The sequence below is a fragment of the Molothrus ater genome, chromosome 13 (genome assembly GCF_012460135.2).
Source record: "Molothrus ater isolate BHLD 08-10-18 breed brown headed cowbird chromosome 13, BPBGC_Mater_1.1, whole genome shotgun sequence".
Lineage (NCBI taxonomy): Eukaryota > Metazoa > Chordata > Aves > Passeriformes > Icteridae > Molothrus > Molothrus ater.
In genome coordinates, this window is record NC_050490.2 from 3,423,386 (window position 1) to 3,450,761 (window position 27,376).

The 27,376-nt window shown below is 55.9% G+C and overlaps 3 protein-coding genes across 3 annotated transcripts; 1 reads left to right on the forward strand and 2 right to left on the reverse strand.

Moving 5' to 3' along the window:
* Positions 1–1,110: 1,110 nt before the first annotated feature.
* On the reverse strand, positions 1,111–10,057 carry LOC118690758 (cytochrome P450 1A4-like). The gene is made up of 8 exons (XM_054516255.1): positions 9,974–10,057; positions 9,838–9,898; positions 7,327–8,198; positions 6,229–6,355; positions 5,916–6,005; positions 5,715–5,838; positions 5,228–5,314; positions 1,111–1,427 (listed from the first exon to the last, which is right to left on the reverse strand). Exons 1-8 carry the CDS (start codon positions 10,055–10,057, stop codon positions 1,121–1,123), a joined length of 1,752 nt encoding a protein of 583 aa, XP_054372230.1. The 3' UTR covers positions 1,111–1,120.
* Positions 10,058–10,698: 641 nt separating this feature from the next.
* On the forward strand, positions 10,699–19,633 carry LOC118690823 (cytochrome P450 1A5-like). The gene is given in 8 exon segments (XM_036389774.1): positions 10,699–10,944; positions 14,511–15,371; positions 15,373–15,501; positions 16,177–16,303; positions 17,442–17,531; positions 17,609–17,732; positions 18,344–18,430; positions 19,327–19,633. Coding segments are annotated over 8 exon segments (1,971 nt in total).
* A 421-nt stretch (positions 19,634–20,054) lies between these two features.
* LOC118690822 (uncharacterized) lies at positions 20,055–27,241 on the reverse strand. Its single transcript, XM_036389773.1, has 3 exons — positions 27,144–27,241; positions 26,528–26,751; positions 20,055–20,143 (listed from the first exon to the last, which is right to left on the reverse strand). Exons 1-3 carry the CDS (start codon positions 27,239–27,241, stop codon positions 20,055–20,057), a joined length of 411 nt encoding a protein of 136 aa, XP_036245666.1.
* Between the last annotated feature and the right edge of the window lie 135 nt (positions 27,242–27,376).

Genomic DNA, 27,376 nt, shown 5'->3' on the forward strand with positions numbered 1-27,376 from the left:
AGAAAGCTACTCCCTATTTTTAGTAAAGCCCTGAACTGATCCAAAGCTTGGCACCACCTTTCTGCCTTTACACAGGAGAAAGACCAGAATCAGCTCCCTTTGGGATTAAAAACTTCCCCCAATGCCACTGGAGTCACAGCCCTCTCATTTCCCACAGGAGAAACACCAATCCAACACACCAACTCACATTTTTAGGGATGATAGAGGGACATAGGGTGCTTTCCCCCCCAAAAAAAAAAAATTCCCAGTGGAATAAGATCAGAAAGATACTTAAAAGATGCTCATGTAAGTATTTATTGGGTTAGAAATATGGTGTGGTTTCCATCCCAGCACACAGCTGCATCCCAAACAGGCACAAACAGGCAGGAATTGCTGCTCCATTTGCTTCACCTTCCCACTGGCTAAAGCTGAATGCAGCAAAAGGCACCGCCTACAATCCTGAAAACTCCTTAACCTGGATATAGAAATCTATTGCTTGATAAAGAAAAAAAACCTGATATTAAAAAAGGCAGCAAATGCAGAGTTAGTCTGAAAGCCAGGAGTGTCCTGCAGTTCCCTGTCCTTTTTCCCCAGTCCTTTGAGATTTTCCAGGAGGCCCCATGGTAGAGATTGATTTAAAATCTCAATTTGTGAGTGGCCCTGCTGGTGGATTTCTTTTTTTTAATCAGTAGGAACACTCAGGAATCACTCCATGAGTTTACATTCAAGGAATTTGGGTGTGTGGGTGCACCCAGGATAGGTCCCATCGAGGTGGGTGCTGCTGAAGGCTCCAGAACCTTTCTGAAGCAGCAGGAAGGATCCATTCCCAGTGGGGCAATGAGCTGGAAAAGAGGCTTTCACCCCATGGGATAAGGCTGGGCAGAATCCCCTGAGAGGAACCTTTATTTCTGTTTGGATGGAGGTGGAGGTGGAGCACATCCCACCCCACCCTACCCTCCAGCATCCCCCTCCCCACCACAAGCTGCATCTCTCCAAGACATGCATGGCGAGTATCGATGTGGAAAGGCACTGATGGGGCTGGGAAGAGCCCCACAAAGCCCATCTGTGCCCCCCAGGAGAGGAACCATCCTCCAGAGGAGCAGCACAGCGAGGGGCTGAGCCTGCCATCCCCTGCAGCAGCTCACAGAGAGCTCCTCTCGGGCAATCGCTGCCGGATCTGGAAGGCCTCGCACTTCTTGTACTTCATGGTCAGTCCGTACTGCGGAGTGATGTCCACCTGCTCCCCGGGCCTCAGGCTGAAGTGCAGCTGCTGCAGCAGCGTGGTGAGGAAGAGGAAGATCTCCCAGCGGCCGATGGTCTCGCCGAGGCAGCGGCGCCGGCCCAGCCCGAAGGACAGAACCTTCTCGCTCTCGGCGCGGTTCAGCTCCGTCCCTGCCGCGCTCAGGAACCGCTCGGGCCTGAAGGCTGAGGGCTCCTTCCACAGCGCCCTGCGACACACAGGGGACACTCACTCACAGGGTTGGAATATATATTATAATATATTATTATATATTATATAATATTATATATTATATTATATATATTATACTATATAATATATTATATAGTATAATATATTATACATAACATATTATACTATATAATATATTATATAGTATATTATACATAACATTATACATAACATTATACATTATTATGTATAACATTATGTATAACATTATGTATAACATTATGTATAACATTATGTATAACATTATGTATAACATTATGTATAACATTATGTATAACATTATGTATAACATTATGTATAACATTATGTATAACATTATGTATAACATTATGTATAACATTATGTATAACATTATGTATAACATATAATAGAATGATATTTATTTAAAATAAAATAAAAATAAATAAATAAAATTTCAAAATTAAATTCAAAATTAAAATAAAACAATAAAATAAAAGTAAAATAAATTTTAAAAATAAAATAAAATAATAAAAAATATAATATTGATTCCAGTTTTTCAGGGGTAGAAAGCTACTCCTGATTTTTGGTGAAGCCCTGAACTGATCCAAAGCTTGGCACCACCTTTCTGCCTTTACACGGGAGAAAAGACCAGAATCAGCTTCCTTTGGGATTAAAGACTTAAAAAAGAAAAAATAATTTAAAAATAAACTAAAGTAAAATGCAATATATTATAATAAAATATAACACAATGTAAGAAAATATAATATATAAAATATGAGATATTATATATAATATATTGTTCCAGATTGCAAAGCAAGAGGTCTTCTATTTGCCATCTGTATGGCAGTTGTCTTTTGTCAAGTGGGCAGTTTTCCTTATCTCTTCCACAACCACTCAGGAGGGTAGACCTGCTGATATCAGCTATTGAATGTCACTGCATGGCTGATAAGAGCTACAGCATCCCATTGGGAGATGTGAGCCCAGAGGGAGGAGCCAAGCATTCCTAACTGGATATAATCCTGAGATTCTGGAACACCAGCACAGCTTCTGCACCGGATTTCCCAGAAGAACAGCAGCTGCCTCTTGCCCTGGATCTTCAGAGGAAGAGACTGCACCTTTCTACAGGATCCCTGCTCCAGCAGAACCACACCTGACCCTCCAGGAGGGCTCTGCAGCCACAATTCCAGTTGGACTGCTACCAACACCCTGACCCACAGGGTGTCAGGCTGGGTTCTGACTCTGTCAGTGTTGTTCTAGTGTACTGCATTGTTCATTTTATCTTTTTTTTTTCTTCCCTATTAAAGAATTGTTATTTCCTGCTCCCATATTTTTTTGCCTGAGAGCCCCTTAATTTACAATTTATAACAATATGGAGGAGTGGGGAGGGTTTACATTTTCCATTTCAGGGGAGGCTCCTGCCTTCCTTTGCAGACACCTGGCTTTCCAAACCAAGACATATATATACTATATATAATATATTATAAAATAATTTTTGCTGAAGGAAGTTAAAACCCACAGTATTTTATGTACTAAAGCCAGTGTCAGGCAACAAGCAGTAACAGGCTAAGTGATAAGGATGAGGATTTCAACACCAGGAGGACACTGTCTCCAGAGATGTGTATTTCAAGGGATTTTTTTCATCTGACAAGACCCCAGCAGGAGGCATTTGATAGGCATCATCAATAAGATAATATTCTTATTATCCAGAATTATCCAGATACCAGAAGTTTATCTCAGAACATTTCCACCTGACAGGATTTCAGCAATTACCCGCCAGTTCTGGGAAACATGGTAGCAAGAAAGAAAAAACTACAATAATATGCTAAAATATGCTAAAGAATGGCCCCTTCCAGAGCCCAAAAGACTGTATAAAACAAACCCCTTAGAAATGACATTTGGAGACCCACGGGGACTTTGGTGCAATAGAAGCCAAATCCTGGGTTCCCCAGCCCTGATTGCCTGGCTCAGAGTCAAATTGCTTGTAGCTTTTTCCAAATATATACTTTGATTAGTTAATAAATTTTCTTAATTATTAAATTGAAATATTCATTTATAACAGGGTCACATAACAGCTTGTCCAGTGCCACCCCCTGCCATGGCAGGGACAACTTCCACCATCCCAGGGTGCTCCAAGCCGTGTCCAGCTATAGGGATGTGCCCTCTGTTGACAGAGTGACCAAACTCTCCTTTGTCTCTTTAAAAAGGAAAAAACGACCAGAAGTTTATTTCCTCAATTAGCAAAGAAGACACCTCATAGGACCTGGGGGACTTCACCTCAAACTTCAGGATAGCAAATTGGATAGGAGCTAAAGAGTCCCTCTTAAGCACTTTACTAGAAAAAGAAGAGAACAAAGAAACCAATGGCTTTTGTGAGGTGTTTTACCAGGGGCAAGAACCTCTTGCACCTGGCTTGGTCCTTCTCTGTAAAGAGTTTTGTTATTTTTGCCTTTTATGAAAACTTTTCTGTTTCCAACACTACCACAGAAGCCATCCTGCTGCTTTTATGCCTTCTAAGGTAGCTGAGCTAGCTTGGGTGTGATATACATCTCCAAGAGTTTGTGAGACCTGGCTTGTAGAGACCTTATATCATCCAGCCTGGCCTTGGACACTGCCAGGGATCCAGGAGCAGCCACAGCTTCTCCTTCAGGCCCTGCAAGGGGCTCTGAGGTGTCCCAGATCCCAGCTCCAGAGCAGAAGGTTCCAGCCCTTGGGCACTGTGATGGTTCTGACCCCCTGCAGTGGGGTCAGTGACCAAAACCCCTCCTTGCAGAGAGGAGCTTTGCAGCACTGCCTCACTCCACCACCCAAAAGCACCCTTGGCAAGCTCTGGCCCTGATCTATAGCACCAACTCGTGTCAGACTCCATCAGCTCAGCCCATTGAAACCCCTGTTCCAGGCTTCAGGCTGTGTTTGCCCAGGCAGACACCAGAGATGGATTTAATTCCATCCATTTCATCCCAGCAGCCAGAGAACCTGCAGCTTCAGCACTGGGATCAGCCAGCAGCCCTTCAAACATGGAAAATGGGGACCAGGAGGGTTCCCTGTGTTGAATACTCTCAGCAGAACTTCCCAGCTTGCCCCAGGGCAGCTGCTGGGAGGTGCCAGGTGGGATTTAACAGTGTCTCAGCTGGGAATTTCTGCTGGGATATATGGAATCCTCTCTGTCCTAAGGGCAGCATTCCCATCCCACAGTCAGGCAGGAGCAGGAGGGATATTGGAAGGTTTCTGGCCTCTTGGGGTGTTTGGATACAAACATCTTGAGCTTTGATCCAAAACATCCCACCTGGGAACCCCCTCCTGTATCAATCCTTAGCTCACTCCCTGCTGGAATGTCTCTGCTGGGAAGCAGTGGAGGGGCAGGATGGAGCTCTGCTTCCCAGTCCCCCCATCATTCCTAAAGCTGATTATCAGCAACCACAACACGAACCCGTGGACTTTAGCAGGGTCACATCACCACATTTTTCTCCCTTAAAAAGAGGAGTCAGCAATTCCCATTGAGCACATCCTGAGCTCGGATCACAGGATCTGCTTGGCAGCAGGATTTTCTGATTCCTGACTACCCAGCAGCCTGAGCAGCACATAAATTATGTAATGCCTCATGCTGGGGAGCTGCTGAACTGGGGGCCAAGTCAAGCTGGACCAGCTCCATGCCCAACAGAGCCAAGGCTGGGCTCACCATCAAACCCACACCATTTTTGGTCCAATCTGCCCTTTTGTACACAATCCAGTCGTTTCTTGGAATGAGGATCAGAGTGATCTGAATGCCAAGAGCAGCCACAGCAGCCTGGATGAGCAGGAGGGGTTTGGGATACTCACTCATCATGGTTCACTTGCCACTGGTTGATGAACACACAGGTGTCCTTGGGGATGTAGTAGCCATTCAGCACTGTTGCTTTTGTTGTGCTGAAGGGAACAGAGAAGTTAGAGGAGATCCACAGCTCCTGACAAGCCAAAGCCCAGCGAGTCCTGCATGAGTTTCATCTTCAAAGCCCTACTTGTGCCCTTAGGACTGGCTAGGAAATACCCCAGATCGTATTCGGGAGGTTTAAGAGTCTTGGCTTCACTTTCCTCCACCAGAAAAATTCCAGTTTCACTTCACAGCTCATTCCAGATCCGTTGTGATGGTTCCTCCCAAGGCAGGAAAGAAAATATAAACCCAGGTGTGCTCTGCCAGCAAAGGTTTGTGGAGAGAAACCACCCTCAAAACAAAGGATCCAACCCCCAGAAGGGCAACAAGCTGGAATATTTCCCCCTCACAGGGATCAAAACCCCCAAAGAAGGTGTTGGCCGCTCCAGCCCGTACCTGTGTGGGATGGTGAAGGGCAGGAAGGAGGAATGCCTGAACATCTCCAGGATGAAGGCTTCCGTGTAGGGCAGCGTGCCCCGGTCCGACAGCCGCGGCCGCCTCTCGCGCCCGATGGTGCGGTCTGGGGAGGGGGCAGGACAGGGTCAGCACCGGGGCTGAGCACAGAGAGCCCCAGAGGGATGTGGGGCATGGACTCACCCAGCTCTTCATGGATCTTCTTCTGGACATCGGGGTACAAGGCAACGTACATGAGGCTCCAGGACAGGGCAGTTGCCACAGTGTCAAAGCCTGGATGGGCATGGGGGAGGCATTTAGAGACCACAAGAGGACAGGTGAGTGGGTGTTTCAGATGCCACCGCTCCAGATGTTTGCTCCCCCAAAAAGTGTTCAGGAAGGCACCCAAAAGCAGCTCCACACACTCAAAGGTGGCCAACATGTCCACCCAGCAGCTCCATGTCCCCACCCAGCCTCATCCCAAAAGATCCAATGGTGCCCTCAGAAACATTCCCACCTGCCCCAAAGAGGTCGTTGACGATGTGGATGATCTTCTCGTTGGAGAGCTGGACACCCGTGTCCTCCCCAGTGCTGTTCTCCTGGCAGTGCCCGATCAGCGAGTCCGTGATGTCCCGGATGTGCTCCTGGGGAAGAATCCACAGAATTCACAGAATTACCAGGTTGGAAGAGACCTTCAAGACCATCAATCCAACTCAGCCCCAACACCTCAACTAAACCCTGGCCCCCAGTGCCACACCCAGGCTTTGTTAAACACACCCAGGGATGGTGACTCCACCACCTCCCTGGGCAGCCATTCCAGACCTTTATCACCTTTTCTGTAAAAAACTGTTCCCTAATATCCAACCTAAAATTCCCTTGGTGCAGCTTGAGGCTGTGTCCTCTGGTTCTGTCAGTGCTGCCTGGAGAAGTGGCTCAGGGACACCATGGACACACAGGGATGGGGAAACCTGCCTCAAATGGCTTGGGGGAGAGAATCACTGCAGCTCAGAGGCCTCCAAGGGGCTTTGCTGGGTGAGAAAGGGAGTTCTGGATGCTGAGAATGTCAGACTTTCTGTGCTGACAGACAGACTCCGAGGAGAGAACTACATTTGACCTGAGGCTGTGGAGAAGGCTTCCAAAATTCATTGATAGCACTGGGATGATGAGTGTGTAGTTGATGAGGAGTGTGTAATGTCACAGGGCAGAAAACTGGGGTTTTAGAATATACTAATAAATATAGAGCAAGATGGAGGTTTTAGGGTGGAGGCTGGTTGTTCTTCTTTACCTTCTTCTTCATGGGTTTGGGGTGGTATTTTGTAATGGGTAATTTTGTAATTAGGATGTCATTTCTTAATTGGACAGTTCAGCCTTAAAAGACCTTGTAACAAGAGATTGTTAATAATTTTGTGCCTTGTTAATGAAAGACTGCAGAACCCCCTGCTGTGAGACTGTAACATAGATAATAAATAATAAACATCTGAGCCTGAAGGTGAACTGTCACCTCAAGTACCTTCAATCCCAACCTCGACAGAGGCAGAAAAAGGAAGCCAAAAACCAGCAGCAGGGGACACTTGCAGGCATCTCCACCCACATCCAAGAGCATGTGAACCCTTACCTTATCAAAAGTGCTGTAATGCTCCTGCACAATTTTCTGCACGAAGGCGTTGAAGCGCCGGTTGATGTCCTTGAAGACCTCCATGGTGCGGCTGGGCAGGTAGCGGAGCAGGGGGATGAAGTCGGCGGGGTGGCCGCTCCCGGCCACCTCCCCAAACTCATTGCCCAGGTTGACCAGGCTGAGCAGCTCCTGGTCCTCGTGCTCATAGCGCTTCCCGAAGCACATGGCGCAGATGACGTTGGCCACCGACACCACCAGGTACTGGTTGAGGTCAAACCTCTTGTCCTCCTCCATCAGCTGCAGGAACTTGGTGACCAGGTACTCGGCCTCCTTGGAGACGTGCTCCTCCAGCAGGCAGCTGCAGGACGAGGTGGGGCTGGGGGCGATGGAGAAGCTCTTCAGGGCGCTCTGGGCCAGCTTCCTGCGGGCTTTCCACACCTCCCCGGAGTCGGGGCTGAACGCCAGGCTCTGCCCGTTGGAGATGTAGTGGAAGCTGTAGAGGTCGGGGCGTCCCATGAAGTCCTCCCCTTGCTTGACCAGGGCTTGGCGGATGGTGTCCAGCCCGCTGAGCACCAGCACGGGCCGTGTCCCGATGCGCACCTCCATCACGTCCCCGTAGCGCCGGCTCAGCCGCGTCAGCGCCAGGTGCGTGTCCGTGCGCAGCTCCAGCACGTTCCCCAGCACGGGATAGCCCCGCGGGCCCGGCGGCCGCCGCAGCCCCGCGGGCACGGCCGCCCGCAGCCGCTGCAGCAGCAGCAGCAGCACCAGGCACAGCGCGGCGGCCGCCAGCAGCGCCTCGCTGCCCGACACCGCCACGGGGCTCCCCGGCGGCCACATGGCAGCGCTCGGTGTCACCGCCGGCACGGACAGCCCTAAAGGAGGGAGCGCAGTGAGGGGAGAGCCGCGAGCAGCGAGGGGCTGAGCGCTGCGGGTGTTCCTGACACTGGGACAGGCAGCGACAGCCCCACACCAGCTCAGGGGATGGAGCTGCCCCTGCAGCACAGGCTGGAGAGCTGTGAAGGCTCCAAACACACCCACCCATGCCTTATGGGGGTCCTCAACCCATCAGAGACTTTGCAGCACCCCTTTCCCTGCAGCAGACCCTTAGACTGGCACGCAGAACCCTCGGGTGCAGAATCCTCAGGGTTAGGAGATGGGGCTGGTCTCTGGGCTGAGACACCTGCAGGTGCTCCTGACAGGGACAGGGAGCGACAGCCCCGAAGCAGCTCAGGAGATGGAGCTGCCCCTGCAGCACTGCGGGTTTCCAGCAGCACAGCCTGGAGATCTGTGAAGGCTCCAAACACACCCACCCAACCCTTAAGGGGGTCCTCCACCCATCAGAGACCTTGTGGCACCCCTTTCCACACAGAAAGCCCAAACCCCCACTGGCACAGCCATGGCCTCCTGCCCAGGGAAGCCAGTCTTGTAAAACGAAGGCATGGAAAACTGCAGCTCAGCAAATCCCAGGGAAGCAGGAGCAGAGGAACAGCAGCTCCTCTGTGAAGGTGGTTCCAGGACCACCAAACCCATCAGGAGTCACAGCCAGGAGGATGGACCTGCTGACCACAATATTGGGGGCTTGGGGATGCCACAGGGCTGCTCTGCAAGAACACACAGCTTACTGGGTGAGCAGGAGCAGCACCCAAATATGACCTTTCTGGTCCTATATCCACATTCAACCCCTCCCAAAATGCACAAGCTGACCCCAACCCATCAGAGACTTTGTAACATGCCTTTCCCCGCAGCAGACCCTCAGGAATAAACCAAAGATGGGTTAGGAACTGGGACTGGTCTCTGGGCTGAGACACCTGGAGCTCTGACAGGACAGGACAGGAGCAGAGCTGGGCTTCACTTCTGATCCACAGTTGCCACACTTTAGGAAACTCCTCATTCTAAAAAGCAGGGTTTTGCTAGCCAGGAGTGGAAGGAATAGGTTCCCCAACTTTTTGTCTACGTGCCAGGGAAGCAAAGGTGCTCTCTTAACCACAGGACCTTTCTTTCCTCCTCAAAGTTTTTTTCCAGAGCACTTGGCTAGAGTAGAGCTGATCCTGATTTGAGTCAGTGAGCCAGCATTTACCAGCCCGTGGAGCACAGCAGTGGCAGGGATCGTCCCTGATCGATGCATGCATGACAAATAATCCTGCCTGCAGCCGGGGCCAGCGGGATGGGTGCATCCCGCTCGCAGCTCTGTCACAAACCATGGAATCACAGAGTCCCTGAAGTTTGAAGGGACTCCTAAGCATCACCGATCCCAACTCCCAGCTCCTCACGGGAAGAAATCCATCGGAAAACCCCGAGAAGGGCTGGGAGAAGGCTGGCTGTTAAATCCCCCCCTTCCCTCGGGTTTGGCAGGGGTCCACAGCCACCCACGGGACACCTGTGGAGGGGACTCCAGGGGGCTCTGGGGACCTCGCACAGCAGCGGGTGCAGCCCAGCCGGGACCCCTTCCCAGCCCTCGGCAGCGGCAAGACCCGCGAGGGGAGCGTTACCCCCAGGATCCCCCAAAATCACCTTCCAGCAGGTGGGGGAGGATGCTGCTGGGGTCGGAAAGGTAGAACAGCCCACAGTGGGGCTGTCCATCACCCAGGGGTGCTGGAAAAGCCCCCCTAGCCCCCGTCCGTGGCGGTCCAGGCTCTCCAGTACTCACCTGGGCGGGAACGGTGCGGAGCGGCGGGAAGGGCCCGATCCCGCGGCTGGTGCCCGCTGCCCGCGGCTCCTGCTTTATATGCATCGCCCCGCGCGCTGATTGGCCAGGCCGCCTCCGATCACGTGACCCCCAACTCCCCAAGAACTCCCCGGACCCCCCCCACGCTCCCCCATCCCTGGTCCCCCCACCCCACCACCTTCCCCGGGGCTCCCCCCACACCTGTGGTGCGGGACCCCCGCTCCCCGCGCGTCCCTTGCGAGGAGGCTGAGAGGCGGGCGGGGGAGCCTCAGGGAAGGGAGGGGGGGTCCCGATAAGTCGTGGCGTGGGGTGCGGGGGTGGGGGGGGGTGTCGGTGCCGCCCGTGGGTTCCAACCCGGGGCGGGCATCGCGTGCGAAGAGGGCGGGATGTTTGGGCAAACCCGCACCGCCCCGGTCACTCTAGTCACGCTACCGGCAGGATCTTAAAGGCGCCGGTCCCGCGCCCCGCTGCTCCCCAGGACCCCTACGGGGGCCGGCCCGGCTGCCCTGCTCGCCCCCAGACCCAGAGGGTTCCGTCCAGCCACGGCCGCGCCCCCCGCCCCGGTGCCCGCAGCCGCGGCACATCCGCGGTGTCCGGAGCCGCGGGGACAGCGGCAGCGTGGGAAAACAGCCCCGGGCGGCGCCGTGCGGGCCGGGAGGGGGGGACTGGCGGATTCGGGCCCTGCGGGGCTCCGCGAACACGCGGGGATGAGCGCGGACCGCTCGCCGCGGGGTTCAGCCATCGCGCACCTCCGCGGGGGCCGTGCCCGTCCCGCCGCCGCTGTGCCCGGTACAGCAGAGCCGCGGCCACCGGCTCCATGCATGTCCCCGCACCTCGCGCTGCGGGACCACCCCACAGCTCCGCAGGGACCCCGCGGGGACGTGGGCGGCGGGGCAGCCCCGGGGGTCACGGCCCTGGCTGCCCCGGCCCAGTTAAAGATTGTCCAGGTTCGCGTGAGAAGCGGCCGTGCCCTGTGTCACCTCTGTTCCCTGGGGACAGGGCGGCCCAAGGGGCGAGGTGGGGCTGCCATGGGGCACAGGGTGCAGCCGGAGGGAGGCGGGCACGGATGGTGCAGCCGGGGCGGATGGTCTGGGTCCGAAGGGGGGTTCAGGCAGAGTTTGGAGCCCCCAGCCCCGCTCCCCACGGGGTGACAGGCCAGGTCCTGCCCTGCAGCGAGGACAAGGGAGACCGGCCCGCTCCCAAAATCTGTCCCCTCCGCTCTCATCCTTGTTCCCAGCCCAGCCGCCACGAGGTGGGAGATAGGCCAGGGGGTCCCGCCCTGCCGGGGGGTCCCAGAGGTGGCATTAGGGACATCGCGTGCGAAGGGGCTCCGGCCAGACCCGGGAGGGCCGTCCTGGTCACTCGCAGTCACGCTACGGGTGGGTGGGGGGGGAAATGGTTTTTAAAGGACCAGGGCGGTGGCCTCCCGTCCAGGAGCCTGGCCCGGGGTCAGGGCGGCGCCGGAGCAGCTCAGGATCAGCTCCCCCCACGGCTGGCTGCGGGCTGGGGAGCTTGCGGGGAGTCCCCAACCCTGGGGACAATCGTCGGTGTCAACAGCGGTGCCCTCTGCTGCAGGATGCTGCACCACCTGCGAGGGGACGGCACTGCCCCTGCCATTTGTGTCCCCTCTAGAGGACATGGTCATCCCAGCCCTTTCCAGCCACGAGGAGAGGGAGAGAGGGGAGTGCCATCTGAAATGTCCCCTCTTGGCGCCGGGCGACACCGAGCGGTGCGGGGCTGCTGGCCACAAACGTCACAAATGTGCCCCAAGGCTGGGGACACTCGTCAGGGCGTCCATAAAGCCCGGCCGGAGATGGCTCTGGCACCTCGTACAACTCCGGGCACAACGCTCTGTGTGTCTGTCCGAGTGTCCCCGCACGGAGCCGCATCCGTGTGCGGGGACAGGCTGGGGGCTGCCAACCCCTCCGTGTCCCGCACGGCTCCGTGTCCCTCGGGCGTGGGCACGTGCTGGTGCCATGCATGCCGTGCCACACGTGCCTGCGGGCACCGTCACCCTGCCGCTCCCGCCTGTCCCCGCACGCACAGCCCGGCCCCGCGGGGTGGTGACCCGCGGAGGAGACAGCGACACCCAGCAGGGACAGGGGGCTGGCAGCGTCCCCGCGGCTGCCCCAGGCAGCTCCGGGGATCCGCGGGCTCAGCGAGGGGCGGCGGCGGGTGCTGAGGGTGTTTTGAGGATGGTTTTGGGATGTTTTTGGGGTGCGAGGCTGCCTGGCACCAACTCTTAGCACTGTTCTCATCAGGAGGCACCCTGCCCTCGCACGGCTTGGCAGCCACCGGGGAGGGCTGGGACAGGCTGGAAGAGGGTCCTGGGGAACCTGTCCGGGACCCTCCCCAGCTTTTCCAGAGCTTTGGGATGCGATGGATGAGGAGTGGGTGGGTTCAGCATCAGCACAAGGTCTGAAATGCTGCTGGGGGGGGCGGGGGGGTCACTCAGCCGCCCCCCCCCAGCCCCAACTCCACCCCATGCAATGGGTCCGGGTAGATCCATAGGGATGGAGGATCCAGCCTGCTGGACGAGCCCTGCTCCTGCAGCCTCGTTCCCCAAAAGCGTTCCCAAGGGTCCTGCCGGGCCGGGAGGGCTGCGGCATTCCCGGGAATTATCAGCAGGAATATTAGCAGCCGGAGTTTTGTAATTGTTCTTGCCAAACATTAATGAACGGCGTCATTGCTATTAACGAGCCCGATTAGACCAGATGTTGAAAGCCTTTATTAAATATTAGCTCAGCTTTTACCGGGGCCAAATTCCCCTCGGAATTTTCGAAGATTGAAGGAAACTTCGGGCCAAACTCCCAAGATCTGGCTCATTCCTGCTCATCCCAGCTGCACTTCCCAAACTCCCCTGAATTTTGCCCCGCCTGGAGAAGCAGCCCCACTGGCTCGAGCATTTCCCTGTCGGGTGTCACCCAATGTTTTGTGGGATGAACTGCCCCAGCCTTGCCCCGCTCTGCCCCTTCACCTCTCCTATCTGCCGGACTCACCTCCTCCCCTCTGCCCCGCCACTCCTCCTCCTCCTCCTCCTCCTCCTCCTCCTCGCTGCCTGTTTGCCCCGAGGAGCCGGGGGAAGCGAGCCAGCCGCCTTCTCACGCAAACCTGGCCAATCGTTAACCTGAGCCTGGCTCTGCCCCTGGCCCGGAGGATCCTGCTGCCACCATTCCCGGGGCAGGGCACCTGCTGGATCTTTCCCCAGGGATGGATGGGGAGGGCTGTGGTTGCCTTGTCACAAACGTGTCCCCTCGCTCACAGCCTGCAGCTCCCAGCACCTCCAGAGTGGCCGTGGAGGTGACAGCCCTCTCTGGCTGCTGGGAACAGCCTGGCCAGCCCAGGAAAGCTTTTTTGGGGAAATGCTGGCGCCCACATTCCATAGGCAAGACAGGCTGACAACGGGCCCTACATCCTCCCCAAGGCAGGGCTTAGGGACCCCCTTCTTCCTCCCCAGGGCAGGCTCCAGGGCCTGGCCCGGGAGGAGAAGTCACTCTTCATGGCCCAGAGCCTGTTGGAGGGGAGAAAGGCTCTTCCCTGGCTTCTTGGGCAGGGTCCAGGCAGGGTCAGTCCTGTTTGTTAATGGGTAGCTACTGCCAAGGGCTTTTGCAGTGGGAGGAGGGAGATAAATACCCAGTGATGCAGTGAGGGCAGAGTTTAGACAGCTGTGGACTCCCAGGTGGCAGGAGGAGAAGGACCAGGCAGAGGAGAAGGAGGTGACAGGAGAAGAAGGTTGAGGAGACAGAGGAGGATTCTCCCCTGCTCCTGGTGCCAATCCCTGCTGGGAGCCTTGGGCAGTAAAACCAGCCAGGTAGGAGACAACTTGTTTTGGGAGGGTTTGAACATGGATATAGGACCAGAAATGTCACATTTAGGTGCTCCTGCTCACCCAGTGAGCTGTGTGTTCTTGCAGAGCAGCCCTGTGGCATCCCCAAGCCCCCAATATTGTGGTCAGCAGGTCCATCCTCCTGGCTGTGACTCCTGATGGGTTTGGTGGTCCTGGAACCACCTTCACAGAGGAGCTGCTGTTCCTCTGCTCCTGCTTCCCTGGGATTTGCTGAGCTGCAGTTTTCCATGCCTCGTTTTACAAGACTGGCTTCCCTGGGCAGGAGGCATGGCTGTGCCAGTGGGGGTTTGGGCTTTCTGTGTGGAAAGGGGTGCCACAAGGTCTCTGATGGGTGGAGGACCCCCTTAAGGGTTGGGTGGGTGTGTTTGGAGCCTTCACAGATCTCCAGGCTGTGCTGCTGGAAACCCGCAGTGCTGCAGGGGCAGCTCCATCCCCTGAGCTGCTTTGGGGCTGTCGCTCCCTGTCCCTGTCAGGAGCACCTGCAGGTGTCTCAGCCCAGAGACCAGCCCCATCTCCTAACCCTGAGGATTCTGCACCCGAGGGTTCTGCGTGCCAGTCTAAGGGTCTGCTGCAGGGAAAGGGGGGCTGCAAAGTCTCTGATGGGTTGAGGACCCCCATAAGGCATGGGTGGGTGTGTTTGGAGCCTTCACAGCTCTCCAGCCTGTGCTGCAGGGGCAGCTCCATCCCCTGAGCTGGTGTGGGGCTGTCGCTGCCTCCAGTGTCAGGAACACCCGCAGCGCTCAGCCCCTCGCTGCTCGCGGCTCTCCCCTCACTGCGCTCCCTCCTTTAGGGCTGTCCGTGCCGGCGGTGACACCGAGCGCTGCCATGTGGCCGCCGGGGAGCCCCGTGGCGGTGTCGGGCAGCGAGGCGCTGCTGGCGGCCGCCGCGCTGTGCCTGGTGCTGCTGCTGCTGCTGCAGCGGCTGCGGGCGGCCGTGCCCGCGGGGCTGCGGCGGCCGCCGGGCCCGCGGGGCTATCCCGTGCTGGGGAACGTGCTGGAGCTGCGCACGGACACGCACCTGGCGCTGACGCGGCTGAGCCGGCGCTACGGGGACGTGATGGAGGTGCGCATCGGGACACGGCCCGTGCTGGTGCTCAGCGGGCTGGACACCATCCGCCAAGCCCTGGTCAAGCAAGGAGAGGACTTCATGGGACGCCCCGACCTCTACAGCTTTCGTTTTGTCACGGATGGGCAGAGCCTGACGTTCAGCCCCGACTCCGGGGAGGTGTGGAAAGCGCGCAGGAAGCTGGCCCAGAGCGCCCTGAAGAGCTTCTCCATCGCCCCCAGCCCCACCTCGTCCTGCAGCTGCCTGCTGGAGGAGCACGTCTCCAAGGAGGCCGAGTACCTGGTCACCAAGTTCCTGCAGCTGATGGAGGAGGAGAAGAGGTTTGAGCCCTACCGGTACCTGGTGGTGTCGGTGGCCAACGTCATCTGCGCCATGTGCTTCGGGAAGCGCTACGAGCACGAGGACCAGGAGCTGCTCAGGCTGGTGAATTCCACGGAGGAGTTCACTGCTGTCACTGCTGCTGGCAACCCCTGCCGACTTCATCCCCCTGCTCCGCTACCTGCCCAGCCGCAGCATGAAGCTCTTCATCGATTTCAACAGGTACTTCCTCAGCTTCCTGCAGAAGAGGGTCAAGGAGCACTACGAGACCTACGATGAGGTGAGAGCTGGCAGGGCCTTCCCCTACTCTCCTCCCCTCTCTATCAGCGAGGTGTTTGTGTTCTGGCAGGCATTGTCTCTCCCCAGTCCTCCTCCTCACGGAATCATAGAGTATTGTAGAATCATGGAATATCCTGAGCTGGCTCACACGTGGATCATCCAGTCCAGATCCTGCCCTTGCACACACACCCCAACATCCCTGAGAGTGTTGTCCAAACTCTCCTGGAGCTCTGGCAGCCTTGGGGCCATGCCCATTCCCTGGGGAGCCTGGGCAGAGCCCCACCACTCTCTGGTGGGGTGATGGGATAAACAGAAACTGTCTTCTGTTTTATCTGCTTCATTTTGTAGCAGTCATTGCCTGTTTTGCTTCCTGGTGTCCTTGTACCTTTTCCTGATGTCCCACCTGAACCTCCCCAGACTCAGCTTCATGAACCTCTCAGCATCTCCTCCATTCCCTGTGTGATGTGGCCAGTCTGGTGGTTGAACATCTGCTCAGTGCTTGGGTTCCTTGGAGAACCCTCTCCTTGTTTCCACAGGGACCACAGGAGCTGAGGGATGGTGCTCCCCAGAGCTCATGTGCCCCCAGGCTCCCCCAGCACTCTGTGGGGCTGCCCAGGAGCACCCACCCCTCTGCAGTCCTGCCTTGCCCCATGACCTTGCCTCCTCTTCCTCTCAGAACAACATCCGGGACATCACGGACTCCCTCATTGAGCAGTGCCTGGACAAAAAACTGGGAACAAACACGGCCACACAGATCCCCAAGGAGAAGATCGTCAACCTTGTGAATGACCTCTTTGGAGCAGGTATCCTCCCAGCTTTCCTCAGCTCTGGCAGATGCTCTCAGATCTTCTCCAGCCCCTCCTGTCCGACCCTTCCTTGTCCAACAGCAGGCAGCTGGTTTGGGTCTAAGCACTCGCCCTCCTGCTCACTGGACCTTCCAGGGATACCTGTAGAGACCAGTCTGGGATATCAGCTCTGGAAAAGTGAAGGGCATGGGTTATATAGCTCAGCTGAACCTCACAATCTAGAGTGGTTTTTCCTGCTTGAGGGACATGTCTGTGGGCTGATTCACCTTTCTGTGGAAATTCCCCCAATTCTGGAGAAGCTGTACAAACCTGACACAACCCAGGAGTGGGACAGGCTGAGAGAACAGGATATTTTATCAAAGTTTGTTATGGCAGAACAAAGCCCCAAGCCCTGCTGTGTGTCCAGGATGTCCTTGGCCTCCTCAGCCAGCCCAGACTGCCCTGTGTGATGGTCAGCCCTCAGGGTGGTTGCTTCTCAGGTTTTGTGTTGCTGGAATGGCTGCCGAGGTATTAAAAGTCTCGTTTTCCCAGCCGTGAGCTCTTGGAGGAGTCAGGATTCCTCGGCTCTGGGTTTCAAGGTTGTTTATTTTCTCTTATCTGTTCCATTCTTTCTATGACCTGCTGAGATCTGTCCAGCAGGTTGGGCTGTGGCATAGTCCTTGCCCTTGGGGTGGTGTTGGCTTTTTATACTAAGAACCTACCTGTACTTTATTTGCAATATTTTTCCAGTACCTATCACTTACGTTAGACAGTCTGTCTCTATCCTAAACCAACCCAAAAGTGTCACCATCCCAGCAGAAGATGGAGGACAAGAAGAAGAATAAGAAGGACAGGACATGCCCAGATTCCTCCATCTTGCTTCTTGAACCCTCATTCTAAAACTCCAAAGTTCTACTTTTTCACCCTGTGACAAATTAACTACCATTCTACTCAAACTCTTGTGGCTTGTAAATCTCACACAAAGTTGGTAAATGTTTCCATGGGCTAAAATCAAAGACACAGGTGTCTTTGACTCTGTGCCAAGGTCTCTGAGCCCCCTGCCAGGGCCTCGATCCATCCAGGGCAGCCAGAGCAATGTCCTGGGTTCTGGCAGGTGCTGTGCTGAGCTCACCCACACCCCATCCTCTTTGCCCAGGCTTCGACACCATAACCACAGCCCTGTCCTGGAGCCTCATGTACCTTGTGACAAACCCCAAGATCCAGAAGAAGATCCATGAAGAGCTGGGTGAGTCCATGCCCCACATCCCTCTGGGGCTCTCTGTGCTCAGCCCCGGTGCTGACCCTGTCCTGCCCCCTCCCCAGACCGCACCATCGGGCACGAGAGGCGGCCGCGGCTGTCGGACCGGGGCACGCTGCCCTACACGGAAGCCTTCATCCTGGAGATGTTCAGGCATTCCTCCTTCCTGCCCTTCACCATCCCACACAGGTACGGGCTGGAGCGGCCAACACCTTCTTTGGGGGTTTTGATCCCTGTGAGGGGGAAATATTCCAGCTTGTTGCCCTTCTGGGGTTGGATCCTTTGTTTTGAGGGTGGTTTCTCTCCACAAACCTTTGCTGGCGGAGCACACCTGGGTTTATATTTTCTTTCCTGCCTTGGGAGGAACCATCACAATGGATCTGGAATGAGCTGTGAAGTGAAACTGGAATTTTTCTGGTGGAGGAAAGTGAAGCCAAGACTCTTAAACCTCCCAAATACAATCTGGGGTATTTCCCAGCCAGTCCTAAGGGCACAAGTAGGGCTTTGAAGATGAAACCCATGCAGGACTCGCTGGGCTTTGGCTTGTCAGGAGCTGTGGGTCTCCTCTAACTTCTCTTTCCACCCATGTTCCCATCAGCACAACAAAAGTGACGGTGCTGAACGGTGATGGGCTGGCAGAGCTGCTCCAGGGATGAGGTGGCCTTGAGGCACCATGTTACACCTCGTGGAGGACACAACTGTCCTCACAAAACCACCCCTTTGGGTCACGCCCTTCAGGAGCAGCCTGACAGTCCCCTGAGGACGCAGAAGAACCTGCTCTCCATCTTTTCTCTCCCCAGCACCACCAAGGACACGGTGTTGAATGGCTACTTCATCCCAAAGGATCGCTGCGTGTTCGTCAACCAGTGGCAAGTGAACCACGACGAGTGAGTACCGTGAGGCACAAACCCTCCTGTGCTGGCAAACAGGTCCCTTCTTGTGCTGGCAAACAGGTCTGTTCCTGCAGTGACAATCAGGACCCCTCCCATGGTGGCAAACCATCAGGGATGTTCTTCCCAACAGTTCCCACCTGTCTTGGTTTGGAAAGACAGGAGTCTGCTAAGGAAGGCAGGAGCCTCCCCTGAAATAGAAAATGTAAACCATCCCCACCCCTCCAAATTGGTATAAATTTTAAATTAAGGGGCTCTCAGGCAAAAATATGGGAGCAGGAAATAAAGTTCTTTAATAGGGAAAGAAAAAAAAAAGGATAAAATAAACAATGCAGTAAACTAGAACAACACTGACAGAGTCAGAACCCAGCCTGACATCCTGTGGGTCAGGGTGCTGGCAGCAGTCCCATTGGAATTGTGGCTCAGCCCCCCTGCAGTGTCAGGGGTGGTTCTGCTGGAGCAAGGGGCACCTGTAGAGAAGGATGGATTCCTCCTCTGAAGATCCAGTGGAAGGGAGAGGCAGCTGCTGTTCATCTGGGAATGCAGTGGAGAAGCCGTGCTGGTGTCTCAAAAACCTCTGGATTATATCTGGGTAGGAATGCTTGGCTCCTCCCTCTGGGCTCACATCTGCCAATGGGATGCTGTAGTTCTTATCAGCCATGCAGGGACATTCAATAGCTGTTATAAACAGATGTCCCCTCCCCAGGGAGGAGTGATTGTGGTCACTCAAAGAGAGAGATAAGGCAAACTGCCCACTTGACAAAAGATAATCTGCCATACAGATGGTAATGGAAAATATCTTGCCTTGCAATCTGGAACACCACCTTCCAGTGTCCCCCCAGACACCCATGCCCAGGAGAAACCATCTCAACACCCAATGTTTTCTCTTCCAGGAAGCTTTGGAAGGACCCAGAGACCTTCAACCCCGAGCGTTTCCTCAGTGCGGATGGGACCAAAGTGAACAAGGAGGACGGGGAGAAGGTGCTGGTGTTTGGCCTGGGGAAAAGGAGGTGCATTGGGGAGAACATTGCCCGCTGGCAGGTGTTCCTCTTCCTGGCCACGCTGCTGCAGCAGCTCGAGTTCAGCATCTGCGAGGGCGGCAGCGTGGACATGACCCCGCTCTATGGACTGTCCCTGAAGCACAAGAGGTGTGAGCACTTCCAGGTCAGGCAGCGCTTCCCCACCAAGGGCAGGAGCTGAGCAGTGGGAGAAGACATCTCCAGGGTGTCCTGCCAGCAGAACTGGGTCTGGAATGACTCTGTGGGGTGATGGGATAAACTGACACCATTGGGACTTCTGCTTTATCTGCTTTGTTTTGTAGCAATTGCTGCCTGTTTTGTTTCCTGGTGTTTCTAGTGTTGGATATTCCATTAAATGTTGGCTATTCCACCACACCCAATCTTGTACCGTATCCTTTGGGAGTCACCCTCTGATGCAGAACAGCCAACCCATGGCATAACCCCACAGCCCCCATCAGAATTACAGAATTATGGAATTGTTTAGGTTGGAAAAGGCTTTATTGTCATCAAGCCCAGCAGTGCCAAGGCCATCACTAACCTGTGTCCCCATGTGCCACATGTTTTGACACCCCCAGGGATGGTGACTCCACCACTGACCACCTTCATGGTGAAGAAATTTTCCCAATATCTAAACCTCCCCTGGGGCAACTTGAGCCTTCATCCACCTCCTCCACCACGGTCGGTGGTGACCCTGGAGGACACAAGGGAGGACACAAGGGAGGACACAAGGGAGGACACAAGTAAGGACACTTTCAGCCCTGGCTGCTGGGAAAGCCAAACTGCTGCTGTTCCAGGCTGGAACAAAGGTGTTTTCACAGCAGGAAAAGAATGACACCCAGGAATTGCTCCAGCTCAAACCCAAGAGTTTACATTGGCTGCCAGTCAGCCCATGCCAGCAGAGCCAGATGCCTCCTTTTCCCCAGCTTTGCACGCAAAGCCACCCCAGCCAACCCCAGCACGTGGCAGCGATGACAGGGACAAGCACCACCCCGGTGCAGCATGCTCTGTCCTGCACCCATGCCAGGGGAAGGTTCTGCCCCCACAGCCCCAGACCCGGGCAGTGGGGCTGCAGCCAGAGCTCCTGCCATGTCCAAATGCCAATCACTCATCAGGCATTGCACAAAAGCTTCCCAGAAGTGGCAGAGATGAAAGCGCGGTGGGGAAGAGAACGGGGAAGCCGATTGCCCAAGACTTCGGGGAGATCCTGGCTTGTCCAGACCTGCTAAAGCAGCCTAGGGGAAAAGCAGTGACTCTGTGTGTCCAGGCCCTGCTTGGTCAACAGTTTATGGTGGAACACCGAGGTGACACAGCCTCAGAGCCACCCAAATTCTCTGAGCCAGCACAAGCAGCTGTTGGCATCACACCAGCTTTGTCTTCCCCACTTAATGTCATGATCCCAATATCGTAGGAAAAGCACTGGAGGGGAAGGTCCAAACCTGCTGCAGGCTACAAAAGGCATTGGAAAAAATGTGGAAGGATGCTTTAGGACGACCCATGAGGTTCACCAGCCAAATAACAGCTCCACCAACTGTGACAAGGACCCAGGTCAATGCACCAGAGTCCCAAACCCACTTCCCACAAGGGACATCCCACAGTCAGTGCACCAAAATCCCAAAACCCACTTCCACAAGAGACATCCCACAGGTCAATGCACCAGAGTCCCAAACCCACTTCCACAAGGGACATCCCACAGTCAGTGCACCAAAATCCCAAAACCCACTTCCACAAGAGACATCCCACAGGTCAATGCACCAGAGTCCCAAACCCACTTCCCACAAGGGACATCCCACAGTCAGTGCACCAAAATCCCAAAACCCACTTCCACAAGAGACATCCCACAGGTCAATGCACCAGAGTCCCAAACCCACTTCCACAAGAGACATCCCACAGGTCAATGCACCAGAGTCCCAAACCCACTTCCACAAGAGACATCCCACAGGTCAATGCACCAGAGTCCCAAACCCACTTCCACAAGGGACATCCCACAGGTCAATGCACCAGAGTCCCAAACCCACTTCCCACAAGGGACATCCCACAGGTCAATGCACCAGAGTCCCGAACCCACTTCCACAAGAGACATCCCACAGGTCAATGCACCAGAGTCCCAAACCCACTTCCCACAAGGGACATCCCAAAGCCAGCATTCCCCTGCCGCAGGGCAAGGTGGTGTCATCCACTGGAGGTGCACCTCAGTGCCTAACCTGGTGACTCAGAAGAGCAGTGAGATTGCTGGGGACTCATCGGTGCCATGCTGTCCCCGTGGGGTGGACTTGGCCCCGTGGGGACACGCGATGCTGGCCCTGCTGTGGGACCACAGGCCTCGTTTGCTGCAGCCATTGCGTGACTCCTGTGCCCCAAAGGCTGGCTGGGTGTGCTGATAAGGCTGCAATAAACAGGAGAAGATAGAAAGAACAGAGGGGAATTTTTTTTCCCCCCTTTGCAGATGAGAGTTTTATGGCCCCGGGACAGATAAGCAGCTTAATATTAACAACAGTGGCGTGGAACAGCCTCTTGCTGGTGGGAGGGCTCCCCAAGATCCATTCCTGGAGGGCTGAAGAAGTCACCTCTGTGTCAGGATGGAGCAGGGGGAGGGAAGAGGCTTGAGGGGAGAGGAATGGGCAGGCAAATTATCCTTCCCTTCTCTTCATGGGGCGTGAGGCAAGACAGCCACTTTATAATTCCCTACCTACATTTAGTGCCCCTCCCTCTCTTGATGCTGATGGAACCATCCCACAGAGCTGTGGAAGACCTTTCCAGGCATTCTGCAAAGGCAGGAGGGACCCCTGAGACCTTGGTCTGAAACCCCTGCATGTTCACCACTCCTTGGACATCCCTTTTAACGGGCCAGACCCCAGGAGAGGCTCCAGTTTTCCTGCTGGGCTCCACAAAATCACAGTATGGAATCTCCTCAGCTGGAAGGGACCCCAAGGATCATCAGTCCAGCCCCTGCACAGACACCCCAACAATCCCACCCTGTGCCTCAGAGCACAGTCCAAATGCTCCTGGAGCTCTTGGGGCTGTACCCATTCAGTGCCCCACCACCCTCTGGGTGAGGAGCCTTTCCTGGCATCCAGCCTGAACCTCCCCTTTTCACCATGGCTGCTGTGAAAGCCTCAGCAACTCACAGGAGGTGAGAGGCCCCAGTTGCCCTATCTTTGCCTGCCCCTAATGACCTTCCTCAATTAAGCCCTCCAATTACTGCCCGGGCAGTCTGTGAGTGCCATGGTTTCGTTACTGGAATCAGGGTGCTGATAAGCCAGGGAAGCTTTGATCACTCCATGCAAAATTGCTTTTATGGTTGGTTTTAAAATGAGTCATGAGTCCAGCCACAGCAGCAGGGCTCCAGCTCCACTTCCAAATGCTCCCAGCACCCTCATTCCTGCAGGAAAAGCTCTGGGCAGACACAGGCTCCTCCCTCTGCCTGAGGCACCTGTCTGATGCCAGCACTCGGGCTGGTGGCATCTCCTCTCTGGGAAAATCAGTCCCTAGCCCCAAAATGGGCCAGAACAACCACTTGTGACTCTCCTGGGGGGAAGAGAGGAGTTGCTCTAACACCCAATAGCCCTCCCAATTCAAAGTGAACCCTGCATCTATAATTTCTGTCCTTTGGCTGTTTGGGATCTGTTATCAGGAGCCATCTCCCCGTGGGGATTAATAATTCTGTGTCTCGCTTTTGCTGTTTGTCCCCTGCACTAGTGACAGAGGAAAACCCCACCAACACCATCTTTCTCTTTGCATCTCCACAGGCACAGAACTCCACACTGGTTTCTGCCTTTTGGGAGGAATAAAAATCTCTGCTCAGCCTCCCTAGGCAGCTTCTGGGGTGCTGGAGCTGGTGGGTGAGGAAGCTGCTGGTTCTCCAATCCATCCAGGTTGGACCTGTGGGTGGAGCAGAGCTGGATCCAAAGGAGCTGGGCACATTAAACCCAGCTCATGTCTCTGCTCCAGCAGTGCTCCCAAATCAGCCTGAGCCCTTTTCCCTCCTGCCACCCTGCCCTCCCTCCTCCTGGGGGGAAGGAGGCAGAGTTTGGGCTGATCGATGCTCCCGTGCCATTCCCAAGGGTGATTCACAAGGCTCCTGTGAATCAGAGGGCAGGAAAGAGGGCAAGCATGGAGTTTGTCCCCAGGCTGAGAAGGGAACAGCAGAGATGGAGAGATAGCTCCTCCCTGCACACAAAGCCCTGCTCAGGAAAAGCTCTGGGATCCCAGGAATTCCCTTCAAACCTGGCTGTACACCCACCCTGGCAGGATTATCCATGAGCTGAGAGATGGGAACACCAGGGGCCACCGGGTTCCACCAAGCACTGGCAGTGTGAGCCAAAAGCCCCTGGGATGGTGGATGCTCCTCAAGCTCTGCAGGATGTGGGCTGGAGAGCTGGGATGCCCTCGGGGCTGGCTGTCCCCTGGGTGTCCCCAAGGCTGGCCCTGGTGGCAGCGTAGCAGTGGGAGGTGGGGTCACACCGAGGGACAGGCCCTCATGTCCCCCCCAGAACAAGAGGACCCAGTTGTCTGCCCCACTCTCACCCCTAAAATCATCTCCCTGAACCCCAGCAGGGTGGGTAGAGCAGGGCTGGTGCTGTCAGGGTGGGGGACACGGGCAGAGGGGGACACAGCAATGGTGGGACCCCTGCTGACAGCCAGCATCCCCACCCTGCTCCCCTTCAATTAAAACCATCCCGGAACCAGGGGAACGAGAGAGAGCCCTGCAATGAGGCTGTCCTCCACACCCAGGGGTTTTGGGGTTGGCATGGGGGAAGAGGCACCCCGAGAGGCAGGACTGGGATCGAGAGAGCAGGATCCTAACTCGCTGAAGCACCGCTGTCCCTGAACGCCCTCCGGTGGCACCTGGGACACAGCTGCGCCAGTGGCACCGAGGAGCGCCGGCCTTTACCGCTCACGGGACACTTTTTGCCAAGAGGGACATTTGGGGAGGGGGATCTGTCGGAGACGGACCCTCCCTGCAGAGCATCCCGCATCCCCCAGGGCCCCCGCAGCCCCGAGAGCCGCAGAACCGGCCAAACCAAACCCGGCTCCCTTCGGGGCTTTTCCGGCTGGAAGGTGAATTCTGCAGGCTGGAATGAGCCGGGAGCTGTCACGCTGGCTTTACTCGGCTGTTCGCAGCCACCGCCTGCGCTGTCTCGTACATCCCGGCAGGATCGCTTCCCTTTCCCTGCCCGCCCCTCTCATCCCGCCCTCGGACGCTCCGAGCTCCACAAGGAACCCATCCAACCAGCCAGGGATGCAGAGCGACGGGGCAGGCGATTTTCCATCCTTCACTCCGCCAGGATTTCACTCTCAGTTCCCCCTTTGTTGCATTTTCCCCCCTTTTCCTTTATTTTCTGTTTCCCTGTCGATCCCAGGCGGCTGAAGGGCCCCCTCTCCTGGAGATGGAGATGGGGATGGAGATGGAGATGGAGATGGAGATGGAGATGGAGATGGAGATGGAGGTGGAGATGGAGATGGAGATGATATGGAGATGAGATGGAGATGTCCATCCCAACCTTGCTGCCCGTGAATCCATCCTTCCCTTCCAGTCAGGGCATCACCCACTCTCAAACTCAAACCCTTCCGGGGAAAAATTCCAGCCGGGACTGGAATCCCGAAGGGCTCCAGAGGGCACTGAGCCCATCCGAGGTGGCCCCAGCCTCGGGAGAGAAGAGGAGCTTTGTCTGCTCCATCCACTGTCTGCACCTGGAATCTGGGCTGTGGAGGAGCCAGGAGGGACCAGCACCCAGCTGGGACCCCTGTGGCCACCACGGTGGTGGCATCTCCTGTGTGGAGGAGCTGGGTGGGACCAGCACCCTCTGTGTCTCCCCGCACGGACCATCCTCAGCCCGATTCCCGCACCAGCCCTGGGGATGCTGAGGCTCTTGGGGCCTGCGGGGCAAGAAGAAACCTCGATGCCAAAGTATTATTTCCCTGTTCCTCGGTCGGATGGACCGGGAACACCCGGGGCTGGGCACCGTTCCCCACCGAGCTGGGTTCGTGCCCAGATTTCCCCCCCCGGGGAGGGGGCTCCAGGCTCCAGCGGTGCCGTGATGAGGACTTTTTGTGGAATTCCCGTTCCCAGCCACCCCAAAGACGCCGAGACCGTGCAGGGCAGAGCTGGGTGCGTGCAGGGCACGGCAGAACCGGGCGGGTGCAGAGCAGGCACCGGGGCGGGGTGCGTGGCTCGGTGACCGCGGGTGCATTTCTGGTGCACTTTCAGCTGCTTTCAGTTCCTCCCAGAAGGAGCCTGGGAGAGCATGGAGCCCCTTCCACACCTCCCCGAGGCCAGAGGAACATTCCAGACGCCGCGGGGAACTCGGGGCTCAGCCCAGTAACACGTCCCTGGATCTTTCCTGCACGCTGTTGGAGCAAGGCTGTGCTTCCTAAAGATGGGCTGGGCTTGGCATCCCGCTCCCGTGGCTGCTGGGACCTCCCTGGTGCTGCACCCCGACTTTCCCTGTCCCCTGAGGTCCCTTTGTCCCCATGGAATCAGGGAATGGGTTGGGTTGGAAGGTACCTTAAAGATCACCTATTAATTCTATTAATTCATTCTATATTATGATGTCATATCATGTCGTTATATGACATTATATTATGTTATGCTCTCTGATATGTTTATGTGATGTCATGCTATATATTATTTGAGCAATTTTATTACATTATTGTTACTATTAATAACAATAATTCTACATATAATATCTCCTAGGATCACAGAATCAGGGAATGGGCTAGGTTGGAAGGGACCTTAAAGATATTATTATATTATATTATATTATATTATATTATATTATATTATATTATATTATATTATATTATATTATATTATATTATATTATATTATATTATATTATTATTTTTCATTGTCATTTGACCATTTTAACGTTATTTATTGTAGACTTTCTAACGCTTTTTATTCTTTTATTGCCATTTTAGCATCATTTCAATACTACTTTGGACCCATGTGAGCACACACCGGGCAGGAACCGCGGGGTCGGTCCCGGTCCCCGTGCTGCTCTTGGTGCGGGTCCCATTCCCAGTGCGGATCCCGGTGCCGGTGTTGCTCCGGTGCAGGTGCGGGTCCCTTTACCGATCCCCATGAGGCCGCCGGTGGCAGCCCCGCTCCCGGTGCAGTTCCCGCTCCCATTGCCGGTGGCAGTCCCGTTGCCGGTGGCAGCCCCGCTCCCACTGCCGGTGCGGCTCCCGTTGCCGCCGCCTGTTCCATTCCCGGTCGCGGTGCGGGTCCGGCTCCCGCTGCCGCTCCCGTTTTTGTTGCCGGTGCGGGAGCCGTTCTCATTGCCGGTGCAGGTCCCACTACCCGATGCCGGTCCCGGTACCTGTGGGGATGCCAGTACCGGTGCGTGTCCCAGTGCTGCTGCCGCTGCCGTTCCCAGTGCGGCTCCCGTTCCCGGTGCGTGTCCCATCCGCGGTGCGGATCTCACTGTCCCCGCTGTCCCTGCCGTTCCCGCTCTCGGTCCCTCTGTCCCCGCTGTCCCCGCTGTCGGTCCCGCTGTCCCCGCTGTCGGTTCCTCTGTCTCGGCTGTCGGTCCCTCTGTCCCCTCTGTCCCCGCTGTCCCTCTGTCCCCGCTGTCCCTCTGTCCCCGCTGTCGGTCCCTCTGTCCCCGCTGTCCCTGCTGTCCGTCCCTCTGTCCCGCTGTCGGTCCCTCTGTCCCCACTGTCCCTGCTGTCTGTCCCTCTGTCCCCACTGTCCCCGATTTGTGGCGCTGCCGGCGGTGACCGCCAGGTGGCGCCGCGCGCCTCCCGCTGCCCCCGCCCCGCCGCCGGCGCGGTGCTCGCGGCGCATGCGCGCTGCGCTCGGGGCGCTCCGGTTCCGGGCGCCGCTCCCTCCGTCCCTCCTTCCTTCCCTCCCTCCCTCGGTCCGTCCCTCCGGCCCCGCCGCCCCGGGACCCCCCGCGCCCCGCCCGCCCCGCGCCCCCCG